Source organism: Otolemur garnettii, unplaced genomic scaffold (assembly GCF_000181295.1).
Source record: "Otolemur garnettii isolate 467f Iridium unplaced genomic scaffold, OtoGar3 scaffold00056, whole genome shotgun sequence".
In the NCBI taxonomy this organism is placed as follows: Eukaryota; Metazoa; Chordata; class Mammalia; order Primates; family Galagidae; genus Otolemur; species Otolemur garnettii.
This window is the reverse complement of record NW_003852451.1, coordinates 240,434-254,602: the sequence shown is the minus strand read 5'-3', so window position 1 is coordinate 254,602 and position 14,169 is coordinate 240,434. Positions and strand designations below refer to the sequence as shown.

Sequence of the window (14,169 nt, the reverse complement as noted above, 5' to 3'; positions counted from 1 at the left end):
GACATTCCCATACATATTGGCTGCTTCCCAGCAGGCCCTCCTGCCTTCTTTGCTGCACAGGCAGAAGTGGCTGAACAAAACTGATTATGTGCTCCAGTCTGGCCAGTGGGGTTAGAGGGGCTTTGGGCATAAATGGCACATTTTGACATACCAATCACTCTCCTCCAGGTTGGCTTCTTCTCTAACGACTCTGAGCCTTTGCCTCCTTCTGTCAAGAGCCTTTATCTCACTCGGGGGCTCTGTCTTCATCACTGTCTCCAGAGCTGTCACCTTGGACCTTGGAGCATAGGAAGTAGCAGGTGAGTATTTACTGTGTGAAGGTGGCTGAGTTTTGATCTCATGCCTTTGGTATGTCTGCCTTTAGACTGCTACAGAGGGAAATGGGGCTTTGCATCCTCCCGTCTTGGGATTCCTCCAGAACAGCAAGGGTGTTTGGATGCTGGGCAGTGTCCACGATGGCCCCTCAGCTACCTTTATCCTTGCCTGCCTCTCTGTGTCCCCACAATATAGGCAGAAGAGTATTTTCTGAATGGACTTATTTAGGAGCCTGAGTGATGGGCAGAGCCTGTGGCTCAGTGAGAAGGACACTGGTCCCATATACCAAGGGTGGCAGGTTCGAACCCCGCCCTAGCCAAACTGCAACAAAAAATAGCTAGGCATTGGGGTGGGAGCCTTGTACTCCCAGCTACTCTGGAGGCTGAGGCAAGAGAATCTCCTAAGCCCAAGGAGCTGGAGGTCGTTGTGAGCTGTGACTCCATGGCACCCTACCAAGGGTGACAAAAGTGAAACTCTGTCTCTAAAATTAAAAAAAAAAAGAAGCCTGAGTGATGTTTACTGTGTTTACTGCCCCTTTGGATGAAGTGTAGGCATTTTAGTATTGTTTCCAGGGCCTTCACTGATCTAGCCCTTTCTATTCCAGCCTCATCTCATCTTCCCTTAAAAGAGAGGTTCTAGCCATACTGTGGGTTTCTTTTTTCCATTTCCATGTTTGACGAAGAAACTTATAACAAATAAAATTGCAGATTAGGTTAAACTAACAATGGAAGAGGTGTTTTAGTACTTTACATTCGTCTAATAATTTTTTTAGAAGGGTATCTTTGAAACATTTTCTCTTTGTTGCTCTTGGCTCATGCCTCCCTGTGGCCTCACTTGCCTGTCTCAGGCCTTGCTTTAAAATGGCCTTTCCTCAGGGATCATCTTAGATCCCACACCAGTTTGGTTCTCCCTGCAGAGTATTTCCCCATGCTCCTCCTGTCTCTGTCTTCCAATCAGGCTTAAGAGATTGTTGCTGGAGGGCTTATTCATGGCTTAGTGTCTACTTCTTTGCCTAACATAAAGATGCTTGCTGAATGGATAAGCCAAATTTATTTTCAAATGAAACTACCTGCATTGTGGAGGAGAAGTGAGTATTCATGAGTTACAAATGAATCTATGCTTAGCACAACCCTGTTGGAGAAAAACTACCCAGGTTTGCTTATACTTTGAGCAACTTCATATCTGAGATCCTCAGGAAATGATCAGAGATGTGCTCAGAGGTTTATATGCAGGGGTGTGCGAGCATTCTTGTTAACAGCATGAGGCGTTAGAAGTAACCTAAGTGTTTCACAGTGGGCAAAATAGTATGTACATGTCATCCATCCAGCAGGACACTGGGAGAACATTAGCACCATGACTTGGGATGTAGCCGTAATAAATTAAGACATGAAAGCCAAACATAGAATAGCATGATCTCAATCTTTAAGAGTAATTAATAATGGAAAAAGACTAGAAATATGTAAAATGGTTGTAATCATAGTCTTTGGAAGAGGAGATTATGGGCAGTGTTAAAATTTTTTCTTTATTCTTTCTCTGAATTTTTTGCAAAGAACATGGTTACTTTTTTAATCAGAAAATTTTTTATTAAAAAATTATTTCTTTCCAGTATTAAGTAATCTAGCTTATTAAAATTATAAATATAATAAGATACAACTAAACTTCATATGGCTTTTTTAAAAAAATCAAGATAATTTTAGAATTTTGACTGGTGCTTAGATGATTTTACTAAACTTTAGGCAACTGATAAAAATATGAACAAATTTATGATACAATTTTAACAAATAAAACCATACTACAACACTTGATAAGATGCATTTTATAAGCGTCATTTTTCAGATAAAGAAAACAAACTTACAGAACGAAATAAGTTGCCTAAGGTTTCATAGTTATTAAGTGGCAGTTAGAATTTAAACTCAGTTCCTTGTTGTGTTGAAGCCTTTCCTTTTATCAGCATACTGCCTGTTGTGCCCTTCATTTTCTCATTTTTCCCCTGTGACATGGCTAAAAGGGAGTGTCTTGACATCAGGTAACACCAAGTGGTCATGGTAAGACTGTTCTGGAGTGGGTCCTCCAGGGCTCCCTGAGTCCAGACATCTATTTCTAGATATACCAAGTACATCATAATTGATATAAACTTTCTAGTTTTTTGCTTAAATAGGCTTTTTTTGTCATGCCAGTGTTAAGGAAAATTCTGACATTTATTAAAATGGTAAGGAAGATCTTATGTAAGACTATTGCAGAAGAGGAGAGAGATACTTAACTGAACCATCATGTTAACACATGATGAGTACCATGTGGGGTGTGGTGGCTCCCCAGAGCGTGCCTGGCTGTGCTGGGTCAGTACAACTGCTGCTTAATGAGATAGAAGTAATGAAAATTTCCTATGTAATTTTCAGGTAAAGTTAATTATATATACACCACATATATTTCTCCTCTGCTTGGTCATCCTATAAGAACCACCTTTTGAAAATGAAATAAAAGGCCTAAAAATTGTAATATCCAAAGTGTTCTGGTTTTTTAGACATTTTATTCCACACCATACTAACTGAGTGTTGTAAATATTTAATGCTTTGAAGGGGCTGAAATATTGGGAGGCACCCTCAACCCTTCCTACCTCCATTTCCAGCCTCCAGAGTAGATGGGACTACAGGTGCCGCCACAACCCCCGCTATTTTTTTTTTTTTTTTTTTACCAAATGGGGTTTTGCTCTTGCTCTTGCTCAGGTTGGTCTTGAATGCCTGAGCTCAAGCAGTCCACCCACTTCGGCCTCCCAGAGTGCTGGGATTATAGGCATGAGCCACCTCACCCAGCCCAAGAATATTTTACTGTACTCTTCTTATTTCTAAACTTTGAATTCTAACTCTTGAACTACTTTGTGTCTGGTTTTAAATTTTAGAATGGTCAGTTTTCCATGTAACATGAGTCATTCACTCATATGCTACAGCATTTGAAATAGTAAATTTTCATGTAGCTTTACTTGACATACAAACTTAACAATGTGCGATTTGATGAGTTTTATACCATCAACCACGAATACATACATCTGTCACCCCAAAAAGTGCCCCTTTGGCTGTCCCTCCCTGCTGCCTGTCCTATCCTAGACAAACACTCATCTATTTCAGTGACTACAGGTTGGCTTAACTCAGTGCACTAGAATTTGGTATAAGCTGAATCAGAGTGTCTGTTCTTTTTTTTGGTCTGGCTTTCATTCAGCAAGATTATTTTTAGAATCATCCATGTTATGCGTTGCAATTTATATTGTAGATTTTAACCGTATCTTCTGTTTGAGTTCCTACTCCTAAGTGAAAAACACTACTTTTTTTGAAAATAGTTAGCCTCTTTTTGAATTTGGTTGATAAATATCTTGAATAGTAATCATAGTGAAAATCTTAAAAGGGTAGGTACATTGCGTTGTGAAAGTCCGAAGTAATTAAATTAGGTAAAATTCCTCATGTGTTTTATTGGAAAACTCTTTAGGTTCCTAACCAGTATGTTACCTTGGTGACAAGAGTTTTTTTCTTTTTTTTTTTTTTTGGAAATAGAGAAGGAATGTTAAATATTGTCTTATGTTTGCTTTGAAAGGTGCCATCTGTCTAGTGATAATTCTATAATTATTAATTACTGATCTGTTTTTCTTTCCAGATTTTTCCCAGAGTTCAGCTATGGGTGTGAGAGGTTTGCAAGGATTTGTGGGAAGTACCTGCCCACACGTGTGTACAGTGGTAAATTTCAAAGACCTGGTGGTGCAGCACCGCAGCCAGTTCCCTGGATGCGTGCCCACAGTTGTGGTAGATGCCATGTGTTGTCTCAGGTACTGGTACACTCCGGAATCTTGGATCTGCGGTGGCCAATGGCGAGAATACTTTTCTGCTTTGCGAGACTTTATTAAAGCTTTCACAGCAGTGGGCATCAAGCTGGTCTTCTTCTTCGATGGTATGGTGGAGCAGGGCAAGCGAGATGAGTGGGTGAGGCGCAGACTAAAGAACAGCAAGGAGATAGGCAGGATTTTCCATTATATCAAGTCTCATAGGCAGCAGCCAGGAAGGAACATGTTCTTTATCCCCTCAGGGCTGGCCTTGTTCACACGATTTGCCCTGAAGACATTAGGTCAGGAGACATTTTGCTCCTTGCGGGAGGCAGACTATGAGGTCGCTTCCTACGGTCTCCAGCACAACTGTCTTGGGATTCTTGGGGAAGACACAGATTACTTAATCTATGATACTTGCCCCTATTTTTCTATTAGCGAGCTCTGCTTAGAGAGCCTGGACACTGTCATGCTCTGTAGAGAGAAACTGTGTGAGCATCTAGGTCTCCACCTGATGGACCTTCCTCTGTTGGCCTGCCTACTTGGCAATGACGTAATCCCAGAGGGCATGTTTGAAAGCTTTCGGTACAAGTGTTTATCTTCCTATACCTCTGTAAAAGAAAACTTTGACAAAAAAGGCAATGTTATCTTAGCTGTGTCAGATCATATATCTAAAGTTCTTCGTTTGTATCAAGGTGAGAAAAAATTAGAAGATATATTACCTTTGGGAGCAAACAAAGCTCTTTTTTATAAAGGAGTGGCATCATATCTTTTGCCAGGACAGAAATCACCTTGGTTTTTCCAAAAGCCCAAAGATGTAATAACTTTGGACAAACAAGTAATAACCATGAGTTCTGATTCTGAATCCAAGCAAGACATTTCTAAATGTACAGATCTTGAATCCAGGCAAGAAGTTCCCGTGTGTACAGACCTTGAATCCAGGCAAGAAGTTTCCATGTGTGCAGACCCTGAATCCAGGCAAGAAGTTCCCGTGTGTATAGACCCTGAATCCAGGCAAGAAGTTCTCATGTTTACAGACCCTGAATCCAGGCAAGAAGTTCTCATGTGTACAGGCCCTGAATCCAGGCAAGAAGTTCCCATGTGTATGGACCCTGAATCCAGGCAAGAAGTTCCCATGTGTACAGAGCCTGAATCAAGGCAAGAAATTTCCACCTATATAGACTCTGAATGCAAGCAAGAAGTTCTCACGTATACACTCCCTGAATTCAAACAAAAAGTTCCTATATGTGCAGATTCTATACCTAAGCAAGTTTACATGTGTGCACACCCTGAAATCACACAAAAATTACATGTAGCAACAGACTCTGAATTTAAGCTAGACACTTCCATGTGTACACAACCTGAAATTAAACCAGAAGACCCTGTGAATATGGGACCTGAAATGAAGCAACAAGTAACCATGGTTTTGGACACTGAAATCTTAAAGGTACGTGGATGTGCCTCCTCACAATCTAGTATGACATGATTGAAAATATCTCCATTGATGGGTTTGTTAGGGAATATTTATCAACTGCCTTTAGTGGTTGAGGCACCATCGGAGGACACAGAACAGGCCACTGTGAGTCTCATCAGGAAGGAGGGCAACATATATGTAAAAACTCACATTGTAACCTACTTGTGATACCATCACATGATGATTAGAGAAAAGAGGGGTAGGAACTCAAGGGACCCACTCAAGATGGTGGGTTAATGTATAATATACAGGGAAAAAAAATCCCAAAGAGATAGAATTGGAGCCAGACCTTAGTGGGGGCCAGAATTTGCTTTGCACAGGCCAAGTTTTAGGATTTGCAGGGACACAGAAAGAGCAATCAGGCTAACATATGGGGCTTGAGGGAAGAAGTGGGGAAAATGGAAGGGGCAGACAGTCACAGCCAGATCATGAAGGGTGCTTATGCCACAGTACTGAGAAAATTGCCTGGCTTCTGAAGATTTAACAGGGGTCCTTTGCATCAAGCACCTGTCATGGGGAGGTCCTGTGCCAGGTGTGTTGCATGTCTTCTCCCATCTCCTCTCAAGGCATCATCCGCATCCATGGGATGCTCAAAGGCATTTCAACAGGTTGGAACTCACAGTCTCACACCTTTTATTGTTCTTGGCATTGTAAGCAGCACCACCTCTCCCCTGTCACAGCTGCATGCTCTCTGAGGAGGCTGCCAGCTCCTACTCTGATGCAGAATTCTGGCCTGGGTAGCAGCTGAGCAGTCAAGGATGATGGCTAGAAGGCAGTGGTGTTGGCTGTCCAGCCAGGGCTCTTCCTGAAACATGAGCCGTTGTCACCTGCCACCCCTGGTCCCTTTCTACTTGCTTCTATTTGTTCTGGACCCTTTGCACATCCCAGCTCTCCCATTTTCATGGCCTTGTGTGAGTCCCCTTTGAGCCTAGGCATGTCTGTGAAGGCTCATCTTTGTGGACCCTGGCTTGCATTTACCCACTAACAGGGCCTCCCTGGCCTTGGCCATTTGATTTAGGCTCCTGGGCATTTCACCCAAATTCCTCCAAGGGGGATAGGTTAGGGGAAACTAAAAAGGGCATTATGTGTATTATGACAGAATGTAGAATTTAATTTTTTTTTTTTTTTTTTTTTTTTTGTAGAGACAGAGTCTCACTTTATCACCCTCGGTAGAGTGCTGTGGCGTCATAGCTCAGAACAACCTCCAACTCCTGGGCTTAGGCAATCCTCTTGCCTCAGCCTCCTGAGTAGCTGGGACTACAGGCGCCTGCCACAACGCCCAGCTATTTTTTGTTGCAGTTTGGCTAGGGCCGGGTTTGAACCTGCCACCCTGGGTATATGGGGCCGGCGCCCTACCCACTGAGCCACAGGTGCTGCCTTAGAATTTAATTTTTATAATCATTGAGGCATTGGGTATTTTTAAGCAGGGGTGGTGTGACACGACGAGAAGTTTGTTTCTTAGAACGTTACTCTGCAGAGAATGGATTTAAAGTGGCTGTTGCAGAAACTCACTCTAAAAGACAAAAGAGCTGGGATTAGGAAGAAGGCAGTGAGATAGGAAGAAACAAATTCAAGAAATGTTTCAGTAATGAAGCTAACAGTCTTACTGTGGAGGCGAAGTTCCTCCTCTTGCCTGGGAATGGCATTTGCCGTTAGCTAAGGAGGGAGGAGGGAAGATTTTCTAGGGGAGACTGAACTGAATGCTGTTTCGGATGAGTTGAGGTGATGGTACCTTTGACATGGTCACATAATGAAATACAGGCCTAAAGTTCCATTCCTGGCAAGAGGCAGTTACTTTGATGTCATCCTATTTTATGTTCAAAGTAGGAGATTATGAAGGATGAAATATAAGAGATTGGGGTGGTCAGAGGAGAGGGGAAAAGAAAGAGAGACTCATCCCAGCAAAAGCCCAAAGAGACTCAGGAATGAGAAGAAATCAGAAGTGTCATGCATGCTGTACTGGTGAGGACATAGAATTTGGACTGCATGAAGGCAGCTGTGTTTAGCAATTGGGGGAGTTTGTGACTGCAGAGAGTTGTTGCAGCAGAGGTTTGAGGCCTGAGACCAGCTTACAGGGGTTTAAGGAGCTGCTTGGAGGCTAAAAAGGCAGGGAGTTTGGCAGAGAGAGTGAGTCTCTGATGGGGAAGAGGGTGTCCTCAAGGCCTGTCTGAGCAGGAGGGCACCATGCAAAGTGGCAGGTCATGTGGTATTCATATTTATTAGACATATTTTTGAAAACAATTCTTAAATTGCTCTTATATTTTTACTCTAAATTTTTTTTGCAATGTTGTCTCCTAGACCTATCTAATAGGCAAGTAAAATTCAAGCATGTGTGTATTTTAACCATAGGCAGTCACTCTGGGAACCCTTAGATGGAAAGGTTGCAGGGCAGAGCAGTTACATTAGGTACACATCTATGTTTTCTTCATGCTACCATTTTGGTTCCTTTTAAGAGCAAATTATATGGTTTGCATAGTGCTAGATAAACTAATTTTATTTTGGACTTTTTGGATTAGATGGATATGTTAACATTTTTGCAAGTATAGAATACTTTATATCTGCATTTACATGCAGAGGTAAACACTTAGATGATCGTGATGTAATTATTGAATTAAAATTGTGATTGTAGTAACCTGTGTATATGCAGGTGTTGGATCTTAAATTCTGTATAGTTGCTAAAATTAAAGATTTCTTGGTAGGGTGAATATAGTTTATTGTAATTTTCTAGATAGATTTGTGAAAATATCAATTCTTGAATTAAAATAAATCAGAAATTGGCTGAATGCTGTTGCTCATGCCCATAATCCTAGCACTCTGGAAGGCCAAGACAAATAGATTGCCTGAGCTCAGCAGTTCAAGACCAACCTGAGCAAAAGTAAGACTCCCTCTCTAAAAATTGGCCGGGTGTGGGGCTGGGCACCTATAGTCCTGGTTGCTGAGGCAGGAGGATTGCTTGAGCCCAGGAGTTTGAGGTTGCTGTGAGCTGTGATATTACAGCACTCTACTTACCGAGGGTGACAGAGTGGGACTCTTGTCTCAGAAATAAAATAAATAAATAAATACATAAATCAGAAGTGAAAGAGGGAATGGGATAAATTAGAAATAATTCTGCCGTAAAAAGATCATGTACATGTAACTTGAACATTTCTCATAGATTCTGTATCAACACGGAATAAATTGCTTATGAAGTTAATACTCTGTGACTGTGCTACAACTTACCTCTTCGAAGACCAGCCTGAGCCAGAGCAAGACCCTGTCTCTAAAAATAGCCGGGTGTTGTGGCAGACACCTATAGTCTCAGCTACTTGGGAGGCTGAGACAGGAGGATAACTTGAACCCAAGAGTTTGAGGTTGTTGTGAGCTATGATGCCAGAGCACTCTACTGAGGGCAAGCAACAGAGTGAGACTCTGTCTCAAAAAAACCAAAAATCCTTTTTTTTTTTTTTTTAACCTTTACTGCCCTTAAAGCTACTAGCAGATCTGCCTTGGTTTAAAGAAATTCTAGCACTGAAATAGATACTTTGTCATGTCTAAGTTCTTCAGAGAGTCTTGTATAGTTTTATAATCTTATAACCATTAACACTTATTGACAGCAAACTACATGCTAGGCCTCATGCATGGTAAGTGCTTTTCCTGTATTAACTCACAATGGCACTTTTTAAACACACATTTCATGTATGAAGAAAGTGATGGACGGATCAGTTGATAGGTGGTTAGATTGATTCCGTATCTTTGCACTTGTAAATTGCTGCAATAAACATAAAAGTCCAGGAATCTTTGTTATGTGATGATTTATTTTCTTCTGGCTAGATCTGCAATAGTAGAACTGCAGTATTAAATGATAGGTCTACTTTTGGTTCTTTGAGAAAGCCCCATGCTGATCTCCATAAAGATTGTACTAATTTGCATTCCTACCAACAGTGTATAAGTGTTGCCTTTTCACCACATCTGCACCAACATCTATTTTTTTTTAACTTCTTAATAGTGGCCATTCTAATCTGAGTAAGATGGTATCTCACTGTAGTTTTAATTTTCATTTCCCTGATGATTAGTGATGTTGAGCATTTTTTATGTGTTTATTGGCCATTTGTGTATCTTTTGAAAAATTCCTGTTCATGTCATTTGCTTTTTAATGGGTTGTTTTATTCTAGGCTGAACTGAGTTCCTGTACATTCTGGTACTGGTTCTTTGTTGGACATGTAGTTTGTGACTGTTGCCTCCCATTCTTTAGGTTGTCTGTATACTCTTTTAATTGTTTTTGTTTGTTTGTTTGTTTGTTTTTTGCTTTGCAGAAGCATTTTAGTTTAATTAAATCCCATTCTTCTATTTTGGTTTTTATTACATTTGCTTTTGGAGTCTCAGTTATAATTTTTTTGCCTAGGCCAATGCCCAGAATAGTTTCTGTAGGTTTTCATCTAGGATTTTTATTGTTTCAGGCCTCACATATAAATCTTAGATCCATCTTGAGTTAAGTTTTGTGTGTGGTAGGAGATGGGGATTCAGTTTTATTCTTCTGCACGTGGCTATCCAATTTTCCTAGCACTGTTTATTGAATACTGTGTTCTTTCCCTGGTGTATGTTTTTGCCTGCTTTGCCAAAGATCATTTAGTTATAGGAATTTGGTTTTATTTCTGGGTTCTCTATTCTATTCCATTGATCTATATATCTACTTTTATACCAGTACCATGCTGTTTTGGTTACAACGACTTGTACTGTAATTTGATGTCAGTTAATGTGATGCTTTCCATTTTTTCTTTTTCCTTAGGATTGCTTTGGCTATTTGGGCCCATTTTGGTTCCATATGAATTTGAGAATTTTTTTTCCAATTCTATGAAAAATGACATTGGTATTTTGATGGGGATTGCATTGACTTTGTAAGTAACATTGGGCAGTATGGCCATTTTAAAATACTAATTCTTCCAGTCCATGAAAAATTTGTTTGTGTCATTTACAACTTTCTTTCATAAGGGATTTGTAGTTCTCCTTGTAGAGATACCTCACTTTTGTGGTTTATTTGAAGGTTTTTTAATTTTTTGGCAGTTATTATAAATGAGGTTGAGTTCTTGATTTGGTCCTCATCTGGATGGTTGTTAGTATATAGAAATGCTATTGCTTTTCATACATTGATTATATGGCCTAAGACTCTGCTGAATCATTTATTCACTCTAAGAGTCTTTTGGAGGAGTCTTTAGAGTTTTCGAGGTATAAGATCATATCATCAGCAAGCAGTAATAATTTGACTTTCTCTTTTCTAATTTGGATGCCCTTTATTTTTTTCTCTTGCCTGCGATGGCTAGGACTTGCAGTACTGTGTTCAGTACTTATCTTTTTCTAGTTCTTAGGAGGATTTAAACTTTTTCCCATTCATTATGATGTTGGCTGTGGGTTTGTCATATTTGGCTTTTATTATTTGAGGTACATTCCTTATATCCCAATTTTTAAAAGGATTTTTATCGTGAAGGGATACTGGGTTTTATTGAATGTATTTGAGGTGATCACATGTTTGTTTTTTATTCTGTTTATGTGGCAGATCACATTTATTGACTTGTATATGTTGAATCATCCTTGCAACCCTGGGATGAAACCCTCTTGATTATGGTGAATTATCCTTTTGAAATACTGTTAAATTCACTTTTACTAGTATTTTGTTGAGGATTTTTCTGTTTATGTTCATCAGAGGTATTTGTCTATAGTTTTCTTTTTGGGGGTGCATCTTTTCCTGCCTTTGGTATCAGGATAATACTGGCTTGGTAGAATGAATTAGCAAGGAATTCTCTCCTTTTCAAACTTTTGAAACAGTTTCAGTAGGATTGGTAACAGTTCTTTGTAAATCTGTTAGAATTTGGCTGCCAGTCTACTTGGGCCTGAGTTGTTTTTTTGTTGTTGTTGTGAGATTCTTTTTTTTCAGATTAATATGGGGGTACTTAAGATTTGGTTACATAGTTTGCTTTTCTAAGGTTAAAGTCAGAGTTGCAGGTGTTTCCTTTATCCTGGAAGTATGCAGTATACCCATGCAATGTGCAATTAGTGATTCAATCTCACTTCTCTTTACTGGTCTATTCAGGAACTCTGTTTCTTCTTTGTTCAATATTGGGAGGTTATATGCTTTCAGGAACACATACATTTCCTCTAGATTTTCTAACTTAAGAGCGTATGGTTGTTCATTAATAGTCTCTAATGATAAATTTCGTATTTCTGTGGTATTGATTATAATATCTCTTACTGTGATTGTTTCTTTAGATGGTATCTTTTCTTTTATTGTTTAGTCTTATCCTCATGGTTTATCAATTCTATTTATCGTTTCAAAGAACTATCCTTATCTTTTCATTTCATTGATACTTTATTGTTGTCTATATTTTACTTAGTTCTGCTCTGATCTTTGTTATTTCTTCTGCTAACTGGGTTTGGTTTGTTATTGTTCTAGTTCCTTGAGATATGTATGGGGTTATTAATTTGTGATTTTTCTGCTTTTTTTGATGTAGGTATTCGCTGTTGTAAGCTTCCCTCTTAGCATTGCTTTGGCTGTATCTTTCAGGTTTTGGTGTGTTGTGTTTTCATTTTCATTTGTTTCAAAAATTTTTTGATTTTTGCTTTTATTTCTTCTTTCACCCAGGGATCATTCAAAACATGTCATTTAATTTTCATGTGTATGTATAGGTTCTGAAGTTCTTTGTATCAATTTCTGTCTTAATTCCACTGTGATCTGAGACTTTAGATTTTGTTAAGATTTGTTTTGTGGCCAAATGTGGTATATCTTAGGGAATGTTCCATGTCCTGCTGCAAAGGATGTTTGTTCTGTAATCGTTGGGTGGAGTGTTCTGTAGATGTCTGTTCAGTCCACTGTAGTGTTGGCATTCTGCCTCTGCGAGGAGCACAGTGCTTGTTGCGATGCTGCCTCCCCCACAGGTCTAGCAGTGGTTGTTTTCTGAGTCTGGGTGCTCCGATGTTGGTTGCATCTGTATTTAGAATTGTTAAAGTCTGTTTTATCTGATAAAAGTGTGGGTACTACTACTGCTCACTCTTGGTTTCTGTTTGCATGGTATATCTTTTTTCACCCCTTTCAGTCTACGTGTGTCTTTATAAGTAAGGTGAATTATGATAAGCTGCATGTAGTTGACTCATGTTTCCTATCAATTCCGCCAATTTATATCTTTTAAGTGGAGCATTTAATTCACTTACATTCAAGGTTAATACTATATGTGAGGCTTTGTTCTTATATCGCTCATTGGTTTCTAATAGTCTTATAAATGCTTCTTTTTCTCTGTCTTTCTGTCGTTCTGGTTTGCTGCACTTTGTCATGTTACCATTTAATTCCTTTCTCTTCCTCATTTGTGTGATTGATCTTCTCTTGATGGTGATATTGACCTTTCATTTCCACATTTAAGACTCCTTTGAACCTGTCTCGTAGAACAAATCAAGTGGTGACAAATTCCTTCACCATTTGCTTATCTGGGAAAGATTATTTCTCCTTCATTTATGAAGTTTATTCTGGCAGGATACAAAATTCCTGGCTGGCAATTCTTTTCTTTCAGCACTTTGAAAATGCTATCTCATTACATGTCATCCTTTTCACATGTAATGTTTCTGCTAAAAGTTCCACTATTAGTCTGATGGGGTTCCTTAATAGGTGGCTAGATGCTTTTCTCTCGCTAGTTTTTGGATTCTATTTTTCACTTTGACTTTAGTTGTTCTCATTATAATAGACTGTGGTGGAGTCCTTTTTGTAGTATACATACCTGAGGATCATGGGGCCTCCTTAATTTCTGACTCTCTTGCTAGTCCTGGGAAGTTTCCATTAACCATTTCCTTAAATAGGTTTTCTACACTTCTTGATCATTTTTTGCTTTTGGGAATACTGATAATTCATAAATTTGGTTATGTTTTGTAGTCTCAGATGTCTCAAAGGCTTTGCTCATTCTTTCTTTTTTTCCTAATTTTTGTCTGACTGGCTTATTTCAGAAGACTTATTTTCAACTTCTGAGGCTTTCTTCTGCTTGGTTGAGTCTATTTTTAAAGTTTTCAAATGTGTTTTATGTTTCCTTCAATGCATTTTTCAGCTCTAGAATTTGTCAACTTTTTGAAAAGATATCGCTCTCGGCTTGTCGCCTGTAGCTCAGTGGCTAGGGCATCAGCTACATACACCAGAGCTGGCAGGTTGGAATCCAGCCCTGGCCTGCCAAACAACAATGACAATTACAACCAAAAATTAGCCGGTGCCTGTAGTCAGCTTGAGACTCTGTCTCAAAAAAAAAAAATCGCTCTCACTGGTTTCTTATTCATATTTTGAAGTGATTTCTGATTTGTTTGTATTTTCAGATTTCTCTTTGATTTTATTAAACTCTTTTGAATCAGTATTTGGAATTTCTTTATTTGACATTTGGAAGAACTCTTTTTAGTTGGGGTCTGTTGGTGACATGTGATTTGATCCTTTGGTGCTGTCATCGTTCCTCGCACTCTCGTGTTTGCCGTCCTCCTCCTGGTATCTGTGCATCTGACCCCACCAGGTCTTCACACTCTCGTGTTTGCCGTCCTCCTCCTGGTATCTGTGCATCTGACCCCGTCAGATCCTTGCACT

The 14,169-nt window shown here is 39.4% G+C and overlaps 1 protein-coding gene across 7 annotated transcripts in view; it reads left to right on the top strand.

Moving 5' to 3' along the window:
- The window catches only part of FAM120B (family with sequence similarity 120B), a 75,513-nt gene that overhangs the window by 4,315 nt on the left and 57,029 nt on the right, over window positions 1-14,169 (top strand). For 6 of the 7 annotated variants that reach the window (XM_023514633.1, XM_023514632.1, XM_012806745.2 and 3 more), the window contains exons 2-3: window positions 169-299; window positions 3,958-5,567. In XM_023514633.1, the coding sequence (XP_023370401.1) occupies window positions 3,978-5,567 (1,590 nt within the window). In that variant the 5' untranslated portion in view covers window positions 169-299; window positions 3,958-3,977. The remainder of the gene's footprint in view (window positions 1-168; window positions 300-3,957; window positions 5,568-14,169) is intronic. The other variant, XM_023514635.1, reaches the window with a different exon arrangement.